The 13113-nt window shown below is 40.5% G+C and overlaps 1 protein-coding gene across 2 annotated transcripts; it reads left to right on the forward strand.

Annotated features, from left to right (window-relative positions):
• Positions 1-8508: 8508 nt before the first annotated feature.
• On the forward strand, positions 8509-12023 carry LOC148999476 (adenine DNA glycosylase-like). 2 transcript variants are annotated; one of them, XM_089141115.1, is made up of 8 exons: positions 8509-8962; positions 9060-9119; positions 9968-10088; positions 10167-10260; positions 10477-11018; positions 11109-11215; positions 11639-11743; positions 11890-12023. In XM_089141115.1, exons 1-7 carry the CDS (start codon positions 8585-8587, stop codon positions 11720-11722), a joined length of 1386 nt encoding a protein of 461 aa, XP_088997241.1. In that variant the 5' UTR covers positions 8509-8584; the 3' UTR covers positions 11723-11743; positions 11890-12023. The 2 variants fall into 2 exon arrangements, with proteins under 2 accessions (XP_088997241.1, XP_088997240.1); XM_089141114.1 differs by having other exon boundaries at positions 11639-12023.
• Positions 12024-13113: the final 1090 nt, after the last annotated feature.

Raw genomic sequence — 13113 nt, forward strand, 5'->3', positions numbered from 1 at the left:
CTGCTACGAGTGCAGGCCTTGTTTCAATGATGATGAATAGTTCACCCCAGGCACAGACGATGAATGCAGGGGCTCTGTTAGTGATTTATTGGCGAGTTGAGCAATGACTCTATATTCTTTGATATCTGCTTTCGTAATTTCCATTCCTCACCAGAATAAGTTCGCTGCAATTCTCTTGTACGTTCACGGGTAACCGGAATGGCCTCCTACCGGTGTGTTGTGCACCTCGTTGAGAAACATTGGTGTAAGGGAACACCCTGCTGGAAGTACCAATCGGTACTTTGCCTTCACATGTAAGCCTTAGCCTGCATTACCAACCAATACCGTCATGTTCGGTGCTTCTTCCACAAGCAACCCCAGTTGTTTCACCACCGCCGACCGAATTAAGTTGTTCATGCTGCCTCCATCGACAAGAAGTTGTACAACCCTCCTAACGAGTAGCCGGTGAACCGGAGAGTTGACGGATGTGCGATTCTAGTTAGTGAGTGGTAGGAAAGCTCAATCACTGGAAGTGATTCTGAGTCAACAATTTGCTCTCGTTCGTCTTCCAATAACAGAAGCTGGCAGTTCTTACATCTGTGCCTCGGAACAATCCGTCATTGAAACAGAGCCCGCACTCATAACTCTACTGCATTTTGTTTGGGGTTAATCTACTGATTGGCGCTTGGCAGTGAGGAGGAGCCACTAGGAGGGTTGTTTAAATGTTCAGAACCAGGGGTGGGTAGCAGCGATTGCCTTTGAGGTGGATGCTGGAGTAGATCCCCCGATTCAATTGGACGTTCCCCGATTCAGAAAGGATATAATTTGTAAATTTGAAAACTTAAAAATATCTTTAGTAAAATAAAATTTTTATATTACATTTAAACTCACCCCTTTTGAATCTGAACCGTTGAAATCTAAACATAATATGTGGCAAAAATCTCACCCTCGGGCAGCTGTTGCCTGAAAATAAAAATCCGTGAGTCCTCCGGGATTTTGCGGGAGCAGCTCACTTGGCTGCATTAAATCTTGTCCAGATCCGAAGGTCTTCATTGTTGTCTTCTTCCACATAAAAAATCTAGCCACTTAAGTGACTTTTAGGGGTTTGATACCTCCAGAACAAACCACATGATGAACGAACCAACGAAACTAACCGACCAGATGTCGAACGATGCTTCAAAACCCCTTTACCTTTGGCCTTCCCCCCTGCGATCTTGAACAGAAGAAAACGATTGCAAGCGACACCGAGCTGCGATGTTCCTCTTCAAATATTTGTACCAAGCAAAATCCTAAAAATCACTGAATTTAATTAGATAGAGTTTGAAAATGGTATTAGGACTTTGTACTGCAGGATCATAAATCTCCAACGTTGTCTAAATCCCCGAACTCGAAAGTGAAGCCTCCGGAGCCTCCGAATTGCGAGTTTCGGTAATATACACCAGCCTGATTTTTCATCATGTAACCTGAAACTTGTGCTGAAAGAAGAAACAAATCCTTGCATGAAACTACTGATGGGGCCAAATAATATGCTAGTGTAAATTAAAGAAACAAACACAAAAGAATTTTTAACGTGGAAAAACCTACAAGGGAAAAAACCACCGGACCGTTATCGAGTCCACTCTTAATAATCATGAACACACGATCAATATCCCATCTCCCTAGATAATACTAGAGGAACTCAAAATCACAAGCACATCATCAAATAAATGGAATCACGAATGGAGAAAGGTCACCATAGGGGCTACCCAGAACCGGTGGTAGAATGATATTCTGTTCGTTGGATAAGAAGAGCTAGGTGCCACGACCATTCCCTTCAAATCTCACTTCATTTCGGCAATGTATCACCGTCGGATTCGCCAAAGAAACCAAAAAATCCCTTCTTCCTTCTTCTTCTCCCGGTCCGGTTTTCTCTCCTCTATTTCACGTTTTCTCTCCCCTCTTCCCTCTTTTGCGCCTATCTTTCTTGTGCGGCAACCATATATATATATATAGGAGAGTGAGGTGGCAATTGGGTTTCTTTTGAAACCCTATTAATTACTTCACTTAAAGCTAGGCCCCACATGGCTTTAATGGGCCATGGGCCGAGCCCAACAAATCTCCCCCTCCATGCCCATGAGGGAGGAAACCACAACTTGACTCCTTACTAGGAATCCATGTGCGCAAGCTCCTTGCACACCTCAAACTTCTTTCGAGTAACAATCTTTGTTAACATATCAGAGGCATTCTTATCAGTGTGAATTTTCACAATCTTCAACAACTCATCTTCCACCACCTCACGCAACCAATTATATCTCACATCAATGTGCTTTGTGCGAGAGTGATATGTAGAGTTCTTGCTCAAGTTAATATATAGCACTCTGACTATCACAGTATAGCACATACTTGTCTGGCATCAAACCCAATTCTTGGAGAAATCTTTTCAACCACAACATTTCTTTCCCTGCTTCTGTAGCGGCGATGTATTCAGCCTTAGTTGTAGACAAAGCCACACATTTCTATAGTTTGGACTGCCAAGAGACAGCTCCCCCTGCAAAAGTAAACAAATACCCAGAAGTCGACTTTCTACAATCAAGGTCACCCGCCATGTGAGAATCAGTTTACCCTTCCAAGACTGGATCTGAACCTCCAAAACATAAACACAATTCGGAACTTCCTCTCAAATATCTGAAGATCCATTTCACAGCTTTCCAATGATCTCTCCCTGGATTATCAAGAAACTTGCTCACAACACTAACTGCCTATGCAATTTTTGGTCTAGTGCAGACCATGTCATACATAAGACTACCAACTGCAGAAGAGTAAGGAATACCCGGCATTGCTTCTCTATCTTTCCGGGTAGATGAACATGACCGCTACTCGGTTTAAAGTGATCGGCAAGAGGAGTGCTTACAGAGACTTAGGTGCCCCGCATGTTGAACCTTTTAAGCACTCGTTCAACATATTTTTCTTGTGACAACCATAGCTTCCTAGCCTTCCCCGTCACGAACAATCCGCATGCCCAATATTTGTCTAGCTGGCCCTAAGTCCTTCATATCAAAGGACTTGAACAACTGTTCTTTTAACTTCTTAATCATATCTGCATCTTGCCCAATGATCAACATATCATCAACATAAAGGAGAAGAATAGTGAACTTACCATCTGGAAATTTTCTGAAGTATACACAATGATCTGCTTGAGTCCTCTTATACCCAATAGCCACCATAAGTGAGTCAAACTTCTTGTACCACTGCCTTGGTGCCTGCTTTAGTCCATGAAGACTATTCTTTAACTTGCATACCAAGTGCTCATTCCCTTTGACTTCAAATCCTTCTGGTTGCATCATATAAATTTCTTCATTTAAAATTGGATTTATAAGTGCGGAAACTTTCCTTTGTTTATTTTAGGAAAGTGTGTTATATAGTCCCACATTGGAAACCGAGATGTCGGAATCCAAGTTAATTAATAGGTACTGCCTATTAACTTTGATTTAATATTAAAAGACATGCCAATGCGTGTGCAGTGTACGAGCGAGGACGGTGTACCGTCCGAGCGCGCTCTCGCATGCGCGGCGTGGGCAGTGGGTTGTTTAGGCGTTTTTGGCGCACGCACTTAGCACTTGATGGTTCAGATCTAAACCGTCTATTTTGATCAACGGCAGATCTAGGGCGATGGAAGTAGATCCATAAATGTCATCTTGATGGTTCAATCTGGACCGTTAGATCGTGCGGCCGAACGATCCAACGGCTCAGATCTGAACGTTGGCATTTGTATCCCTACAAAGAGGTGCACCCATACGAACAGAGTCATGAACTGTTCAGTAGAGGCACCTCAATGCCTATATATACGTCTAGCTTCACAACAGCAGAATAAGTGAGAAAATCCCGAAGTCTTCTCAGTTCTTAAGTTTTGCGAGTGCTCAGCAAAACTCAAGAGATTCAACTCAAAGTTGGGCTTCTTTGTATCATGGGAGACGGTTCGCAATACCTCATAGCACCTTGGTGCGAGGGAGAATTACGTCTTAAGGAAAGCGACGTTGTAACGCGCCTAGAAGTTCTAGCTCAAATACTGTGATCTTTTTTCCATTTCTTTAACAGTTTTCACATTTAACTGCTCAAGCTCAAGATCCATGCTAGCTACTAAACCCAAAATGACTCGAATGGATGTCAATTTTACTACTGGAGAGAATATCTCATCAAAGTCAATGCCCTTCTTCTGTCCAAACCCTTTCACCACCAAACGAGCCTTGTGCTTCACTAGCTTCTAAGATGCATCTCCACTAGCTTCTAAGATGCATCTCTCTTTATCTTGTATACCCATTTGTTCCTCAATGCTTTTCTGCCTTTAGGAAGTGTTACCAACTCATAAGTATGGTTCTTATGCAAGGAACTCATCTCTTCTTGCATAGCTTTCATCCAACTAATTTTATCACTGTGGATCACTGCTTCCTGAAAGCTTTTGAGCTCCCCCTCATCAGTAAGAAGAATATACTCAGAACTGGGATACTTTTGTGTTGGTCTATGCTCTCTTGTAGACCGCCTCACTTGAGTTTCTACAACCTACAACCTCTTATTGTGGGGATTGCTCCCCCTACTCAATATCCTCATGATCCATAGAATCATCTGTCACAATCTCTGGATCATTAAGGTGAACATGTTCTTCATGAGCAGGTTCTCCTCCTGGAACGGATGTGGGATCAAACATAACATTCTCAACATGAGTAGGCTTCTCAGACTTCTCAAAGTGTGTAATATTTTCAGCTTCACAAAATATCACATCTCTACTTCTAAAAGTCTTCTTCTTTTCTGGATCCCATAATCTGTACCCAAATTCTTCATTTCCATATCCCAAGAATATGCAAGAAACCGCCTTGTCATCAAGCTTTGACCTTTGCTCCTTTGGTATATGTGCAAATGCCTTGCAACCAAACACCTTCAGATGAGAGTAGGAGGCATCCTTCCCTCTCCATACCCCCTTCTGGAATATCGGACTCTAAAGGAGCTGATGGAGACCTATTCATCGAGATAACAAGCGGTGTTGGCTGCTTCTCCCTGAATGCTTTTGGCAACATAGCCATTTTCAACATGCATCTTACTTTCTCAACAATGGTCCGGTTGTATCTTCTCTCGCTACCCCATTGTGTTGAGGGGTTCCAGAACTGTTTTCTCATGTCTGATGCCATACTTAGAACAATAGCTCTTGAATTCTTTTGATGTGTACTCTCCTCCATTATCACTACGGAGACAATTCAAAGATTTTTCTGTTTCTCTTTCGGCCATGACATGAAACTGTTGAAAATAATGAAGTGCATGGTCTTTGGATTTCAACAAAATCAACCACACCTTTTGTGATGCATCATCAATGAAAGTAATAAAATATCTAATACCTCCTAACGATGGAACCTCAAATGGACCACAAATATCAGAATGTACCAATTCTAATAAATTTGACTTCCTATGATGATGCTTTTGAAATGAAACTCTATGTTGTTTGCCAAATAAACAATAATCACAAGGATCAAAAACATACCTTTGGCAAGAGAAATCAATGACTTCTTTGCCAGAACTTGCAGCCCCTTGTCACTCATGTGACTCAGTCTCCTATGCCATAGATCAGGTAAGGAATCATCATGTGCTGCATTTAATCCACATTCACATATTTTCGCTATTGTCTTGTACAAAGAGCAATAGACATCTCCTCTAGCAACCACCAATGACCCCTTGGTGAGCTTCCATTTTTCATTACTGAAGGTACTCTCAAATCCTTTTCTATCCAAGGCAATCCCTGAGATCAAATTGAGACGCAAATTAGGAACATGCTGTACATCTTCCAAAGTGAGTGTGTAGCCCATGTTTGTCATTATACAAAAATCACCAATACCCACAATCTTACAAGCACTAGTGTTCCCCATCTTCACAGTTCCAAAGTCTCTTGCTTTGTATTTAGTGAAGGAATCCCTAATAGGAGTAGCATGATAAGAAGCTCCTATATCAATAATCCACTCATCCTGGTGATCTGACACATGCAAACATTGATCATCACCAAAAGGAAGAAGAACTAAAGCATCATCAGATGCTATAGAGGCGGTGTTATTATCATCATCTTTCTTCTGACTGCTCTCTTCACTTTGCTCTCTTTTCCAAATTTTGCAATTTCTTTTCATATGTCCCTCTTTGCTACAATGATAACACTTAAGTTTTTCTCTAGATTTTGATATATCTTTTGATTTACCACGACTCTTGGCTTTATCACGACATTTGTTGAACTTGTCTATGCTCCTCCCCCTGTTCTTTGTGACAAGTGTTTGTGCATCATTTGAACCCATGGACTTCCTTTTTGTCTCTTCATTCAACAATGCACTGGTAACCATGCTCAATGATAGTTTACCCTCTGGAGCAAAATTGCTAACTGATACAACCAAAGTCTCCTAAGAATCTGGTAAGGAACTCAATAATAATAAAGCTTACAACTCATCTTCAAGCTTCAGCCTCATTGTGTTTAACTGATTCACTATGCTTTGATATTCATTCAAGTGTTCAATAACTAAGTATTTTCCTTCAACTTCATGTTAACAAGCTTTCTCATCAGAAAAGCTTTATTCCCAGCTGTTTTCCTTTCATAGAGACTCGTTAACTTTTTCTAAAGTTCTTTCGCCGATGTCTCATTAGCAACATGATGTAAAACACTAATGTCCAACCACTGTCGGATCGTGCCAATAGTTTTTCTATTTAATTTGGTCCACTCAGCTTCAGACATCTCTAATGGTCAATTAATATTACCTTCAACAGGTTCATATAAATCTCTACAAAATAATAGATCTTCCATCATAGGCTTCCAAATCAATCAATTTGATCCATTAAGCTTAATCATAGTACTTGAGGTACTTTCTATTTTAATTTACACAGCTATCAACCTCGCTTTGATACCACTTTGATGAGGCTAAATAATATGCTAGTGTAAATTAAAGAAACAAACACAGAAGAATTTTTAACGTGGAAAAACCCGCAAGGGAAAAAACTACGGGACCGTTATCGGACTCCACCAAAACTTCCACTATTAATAATAATGAGTACACAATCAATATCCCATCTCTAGATAATACTAGAGGAACTCAGAATCACAAGCACATCATCAAATAAATGGAATCACGAATGGAGAAAGGTCACCAGAGGGGCTTCCCGAGAATTGTGGTAGAATGATATTCTGTCCGTTGGATAAGAAGAGCTAGGTGCCACGACCATTCCCTTCAAATCTCACTTCATTCCTGCAACGTATCACCGTCGGATTCGCCAAAAAACCAGAAAATCCCTTCTTCCTTCTTCTCCCGCTCTGGTTCTCTCTCCTCTATTTCACGTTTTTCTCTCTCTCCCTCTTTTGCGCCTTTTTCTTTTCTTCTCTTTTTCTACTATCTTTCTTGTGCAGCAACCATATATATATAGGAGAGTGAGGTGGCAATAGGGTTTCTTTTGAAACCCTATTACTTCACTTAAAGCTGGGCCCCACATGGCTTTAATGGGCCATGGGCCGGACCCAACAACTACTCCCACTGTTACTCCCACTTCAGTTCTCCCTCTTTGAATTGGTAGAGCTCCTAATCAGAAAAATCCTTCCGCAATCTGCAATTAAATCTGCAAACTCACCTGCTAGTGGTGGTAATGAAAAACCCATGTTGCACAATGACCCAGCTTTTCTTCCTCATGCTTTTCGATTATGTTTGGGTTCAATTCTATGATAATCGTCCCTGCGATTACAACTCTTGTAGTGTAAATAATCTTCTGAGTTCTTGGAAGCAATGGACCAAGTCAGTTCCGATGACTAAGATGTTTTTGGGGCTGCCGTCGTCGGTATGGGTAGATGGTTTTGTTCCAGCAGACGTTTTGATTTCTCAGATATTGCCGGTGGCCAATACTTCTCCAAAGTATGGAGGTGTGATGCTCTGGTCTAAGTATTCAGATGATCGGAGTGGATATGGTTCTTCCATAAGAGCAGTGTGGAAGATGTTAACTGTCTAGTTTGGAGCATTGGAGTATTGCCATTGCAGCAGGTAATTCATAAAATGACTATAATTTTTGTTTCTTCCCTAGTCGTCGAACCTTTCCAAAGATTGAAGACGGAATCCACCTCTCGATTCCTTTGGTCCATTAGCATAGGTTTGAGTCGCTTGAACCATTTGAATTAGGTGACAAAATCGGTTTAATATCACTTAAAATTGGTATTTGTTACACATGCCTATAATGGACCATAAATATTTAATTTAAGCATAAAAGTTTAAATCTAACCATTGGCTGCTTGGAGAAGTGCCTACGTGGCTCGTGAATTTGCTTAGGAGCCTGAACCCTCTAGATTTTGCTTGGGAGCAGGACTTTAGATTCTAAACTATAGAGGGTTCGGATTTTACTTCGGAACAGTGCCTATGTGGAAAAGGATGGCTAAACCATTCACCGTACTAACCAAAACCCAAAGGTTATTTTCGTCATTAGGTGGAAAAGGGAAAGGCAAGGAAATCAAGGAATTAGGAATATGCCCGTCCCACTTCCGTCTCCTCTCCTAGTGTTTCATTTCCTTCCAACGCTACACTTGGCGGGAAAAAGTTCCAACACGAATTTCAATTCTTTGGTAACGTTCGTCATGGAAGATGCAGACGTTGCGAACAAAAAGAGGAAGAGGGGAAGGGCGAACTTGAAAAAATCCACCTTGAAACCTAGATCTGACACTGAAATCACCAATGGAGTAGGGGATATTGAAGATTTCTCTCCTCAAGAAACCCTAAAGATTAGAGCATCTCTACTGAAGTGGTATTATGAAAACCAGAGAGTCTTGCCATGGAGGAAGAACCAGTTGGATGAAGAAGACGTCGATGAACAAGAAAGGGAAGCTCGAGCATATGCTGTATGGGTTTCCGAAATAATGCTTCAGCAGACTAGGGTTACTGCTGTTATCGACTATTACAATCGGTGGATGGAGAAATGGCCCACCGTTCATCGTCTAGCTCAAGCATCTCAAGAGGTATGTTGCAGGATAACAGAACTTGGAGATGGAAAATTTCAAAATCTGCTCACCAAATTCGAATTTCTCACTTAAAACTGTTCATGTTTGTGCGCAGGAGGTCAATGAGATGTGGGCTGGGTTGGGTTACTATAGACGAGCTCGCTTTCTGTTAGAGGTTTGTCTAATTCATTTCAGTTCCGAAGGATATCTTGTATGCGGATTGTTTGAAGTGACCCAGACACTTATTTCGTCTAACATTGCTACCTTAACATGACACTGCTATCTTCTAGTGGCCCTATTATTGCTGTACGAGTACCATTGCTTGAATGCTTGCAAACACTATTAACTAGTCATTCTCTCTCACTATGTATAAGTTGTTTAATTGTTGGGTGGGTGAGTTTAGGGAGAAGAGATTCAATGGACAGGGCAGGTTTCTTTGTGCCTGATATGAGAATCAACTGACCTCAAGCTGTGCATTTAGGACTTGTTAAGCTACATGTTTCTTATGAAAGTAGAAGAGCAGTATCAGCTGTTTGACTTAGCCAAGGAAAGTGATACCATTGAGAAAGTGGTCGTTTTCCTACCATTAAAAGAGGTCTCTTCTCCTTTTTCTTTTTTGGGTATTTATCTGCTTTTTCACCTTTTTCCCGAACTTGATAAAAGCCCTACTAGTAGCCATCTGATACTAGCCAATTGTGTTTTGTCTGCTTTGGCTCACCAGTCTCTTCTCCGGCTTTCAGATCTCTACTCTGCTTAAGACATCGTGCTAGCCATCCCTCCTTGCTGAATAAGCAATTTGCTCCAGGAATCATAAAGGATCTTAGCCAGACTTAGAAAGACCCAATCCCATTCCGACCTCGATATGTGAAATAAAGTTAGCCTGGTACGTTCTTGTTCAGAAATCCAGTCAAAAGAACTCAAATTCCCCTCCGTGTGTCTAGTCTGAAAGTGGGAATGGGTAGGTGCTAACCCTGAGAGGATAAGCTGAAGGATTTTCTTACCATCTCTATTTCTGTTGGCCAGGGCGCAAAGTTGATTGTTGAACGAGGTGAGTTTCCTAAGACGGCTTCAACTCTTCATTCAGTTCCAGGAATAGGAGATTACACTGCTGGAGCAATTGCTTCTATTGCTTTCAAGGAGGCAAGTTGATTCTCCTACTTTTATTTCATATGTTCCTGATAGATGTCATTGGCTGCCTAGCTGAGACTCTAATTTCAGGCAGTACCTGTGGTAGATGGAAATGTTGTCAGGGTAATTGCTAGACTGAAAGCTGTATCTACAAATCCAAAGAAGCGTGAGACTATCAAGATCTTCTGGTTAGGCATCTGACTCATTTATTACTTGACTTGCAATCCTTGCATTTCTACTTTTGAGAGTGAGAGGAAGAAATTTACTTCAAGTTCCTTCCTGTCCCTTCTATACTATTTCTTGCGATTCATACAAGTTCTGATTAAGTTTTATCCCTTATTACTGAACCAAATGCTTTTATCTTGAAAAAAAACCCAGTTTCTTCAACATTCCTCTTCTTGTAGGAAATTAGCTGGGCAATTAGTTGATCTGTGCACACCTGGAGATTTCAACCAGGCTCTGATGGAGCTCGGAGCAACTCTATGCACTCCATTGAGCCCAAGCTGCTCCACGTGCCCTGTGTCAGGCCAATGTCGTGCACTTAAAATCTCTAGAACTTGCGAATCAGTAAAGGTTACAGATTATCCAATGAAGGTGGAAAAACCTAAGCAAAGAAGTGATTTCTCTGCTGTCTGTGTTGTTGAAATAGCTGAAGATCCAGAAACTCAGGAGGCAACCCATGATAAGAACAGCAAGTTTCTTCTTGTAAAGAGGCCAGAAGAAGGGTTGCTTGCTGGTCTCTGGGAGTTTCCATCTGTGATTCTGGATGGAGAAACTGACTTGGCCACAAGGAGAAAAGCAATGGATCAGTACTTGAAATCTTTCAAGCTTGATGCTAAGAAGAATTCCTGCATAACTTTGAGGGAAGATATTGGAGAGTATGTGCATGTTTTCAGTCACATACGTCTGAGGATGTATGTAGAGTTGATGATTTTACATCAAAAAGGTTTGACAACTCATGTAAATTATGATCTCTCTTTCTCAATAAACTGTTGATTCCAGCAGTTAATTTCATGAGCTTTCTATTTGCATAAAGGTGGGGTAAATCTTGTCAACACAAAGGAGGAAGAAGAAAAAATCACATGGAAGTTGATAGACGCCAAATCTATTCAGAACGTGGGATTAACATCCGGAGTTAGAATGGTAAATTTGCAGCCTACCAAATGGTTTCATGATCCGCCTCTCCCCCCCCCCCCCAGCAGGAAAAAAAGAAAAAAAATCTTTTGGTTTCTCAGTTGAAATCACTTAGTTCTTACAATGCATGGAGATTACAAAAGATTGATATTGTCTCATTTGGTCATGCTTCCATAATTTTGCATATCTTGCATTCAATTTCATGTTAGAATTAATTATGAACCAAACTTTCAAATTCAGACTTTAGGTTTTGATGGAATATTTGTTTACAAAGGTAAAGGTGCCTCAGGTTTAATCATTTCTTTGTTCTTTTGTCACCATCTTTCAAATTTCTTCTGTCATTCTTTTTTTTACTGTAATCATGCTCAACTATATCGTAGTTCTTTTGTATTTACATTTTCATGGACTTACACCACTGCCTTCTTGATGCAGGTCTACAATATGATTCAGAAATTTAAGAGAAGTAGACTAACAAGTTCCAAAACCAAAAGAAAAAGGGGTCAGCAGAAAAACTAATTTAATGGAACATACTGATAGGTTATCCATTGCTATTAGTTTCTATTCCACCCCTACCCCCTTCCAACCAAAAATACGTTTATCCATTGCATGATTGTTGAAATTCTTTTAAAGATAAAGGATTTCAAAACTAAATTAACGGTGTACGCTTTGGCTGGTTTTCATAGGATGTAATGCAAGATGGTTGGATTCTTCCTAAGGATTGTACATTACAAAGTTTGTTTATGTCAATTATTCATGAGATGTCTACTATGACATTGTGATTGTGCAGTAATGTATGTAAATTTTATACACTGCTGGAATGAGCATTTGCTAATTTTGATAACAAAATTTGTTTGAAGTTGAAATATATCATTTACTAGAATCTTGAATAGTATGTCAGGTTCTGGCAATTGAAGGCACTGCAGAGACTTGTGCACAGCAGAGGACGTTTCCCCAATATTAAATCATCAGGTATTCCCAAATAAGGGTTGCAATGCTGGACCCAGCTGATGGATCGTACTTGCTTTCTTTTTTTCATCAAAGTTGATGGATCATACTTGTGCCCAAAAATAGAATGATAATCTGTCTAGGCAATTACACTTGTACCTATCCATTTTGTCCATGAAATCCCCATAATACTTATATTTCAGACACCAAACATGTGGAGATTAAAACTTACCAGGGATGGTTCTTTTTCCACTAAACATTCTCTCCCAAGGTGTATGTCTAGTTCAAGAAGATGGTGGAGGTGGTTTTGGAAAATGAAAAGTTTATCCAGATTGAAGATTTTTCTGGAAACATATAAATTTTGGCCTTCCATTGAAAGGTATATTTCTTCTTGGCTTACCTTTGATGGTACGTGCTGCTTCTGTCACTCGACTACCAAAACTACTGATACTAAAAAGTTCCTAGACTAGGCGTATTTGGTTGAATGGCCCTCTTGGTCTAAGGTCACATATTCTTCAATGCCCGTCACCCTTGACATTTTGTATTAATATCTGCCACAAGTTTCACTGGGAAATTAAGACCTTTACTTGGTTATTTAATGTATTCATGTTGTCTAGTTACTGTTTGTGGCAGATGTGTACATTCTATATGAACGCCAGACCCCAACCTTACTCTTTGCTAAATCAAATTTATTTTTGGCTGGCCCAACTGGAACCATTTTCACTTGAACTCAGATATTAAAACTCGATAGCCTGACCTAGGCCTAATTGCCAGGTTCTCCTGTGATCTGCCTGACTGGGAGACTCTGAATGTGCCTTCTTTGGTGATTGCAAGCCTAGGCTCTTCAGACTCAGGTGAAGGATATTGGACTTTGTCTTGTATATGGAGGGAAATTAGCTTTACAATCTGGATCTTCACCTCTTCAAGTATAACTGGCAGCTCTTATCTTTCTTGATTTGTGC

The sequence above is a fragment of the Hakea prostrata genome, unplaced genomic scaffold (genome assembly GCF_041222555.1).
Source record: "Hakea prostrata isolate BN-2017 unplaced genomic scaffold, UWA_Hpros_2 contig_1, whole genome shotgun sequence".
NCBI lineage: Eukaryota > Viridiplantae > Streptophyta > Magnoliopsida > Proteales > Proteaceae > Hakea > Hakea prostrata.

Coding starts and splice junctions, on each gene's coding strand:
- LOC148999476 (XM_089141114.1), top strand. CDS start 8,585: ATGGAAGATGCAGACGTTGCGAACAAAAAGAGGAAGAGGGGAAGGGCG. Junction 10,089..10,166: donor TATTGCTTTCAAGGAGGCAA/GTTGATTCTCCT, acceptor AATTTCAGGCAG/TACCTGTGGTAGATGGAAAT. Junction 11,216..11,638: donor TAACATCCGGAGTTAGAATG/GTAAATTTGCAG, acceptor TTCTTGATGCAG/GTCTACAATATGATTCAGAA.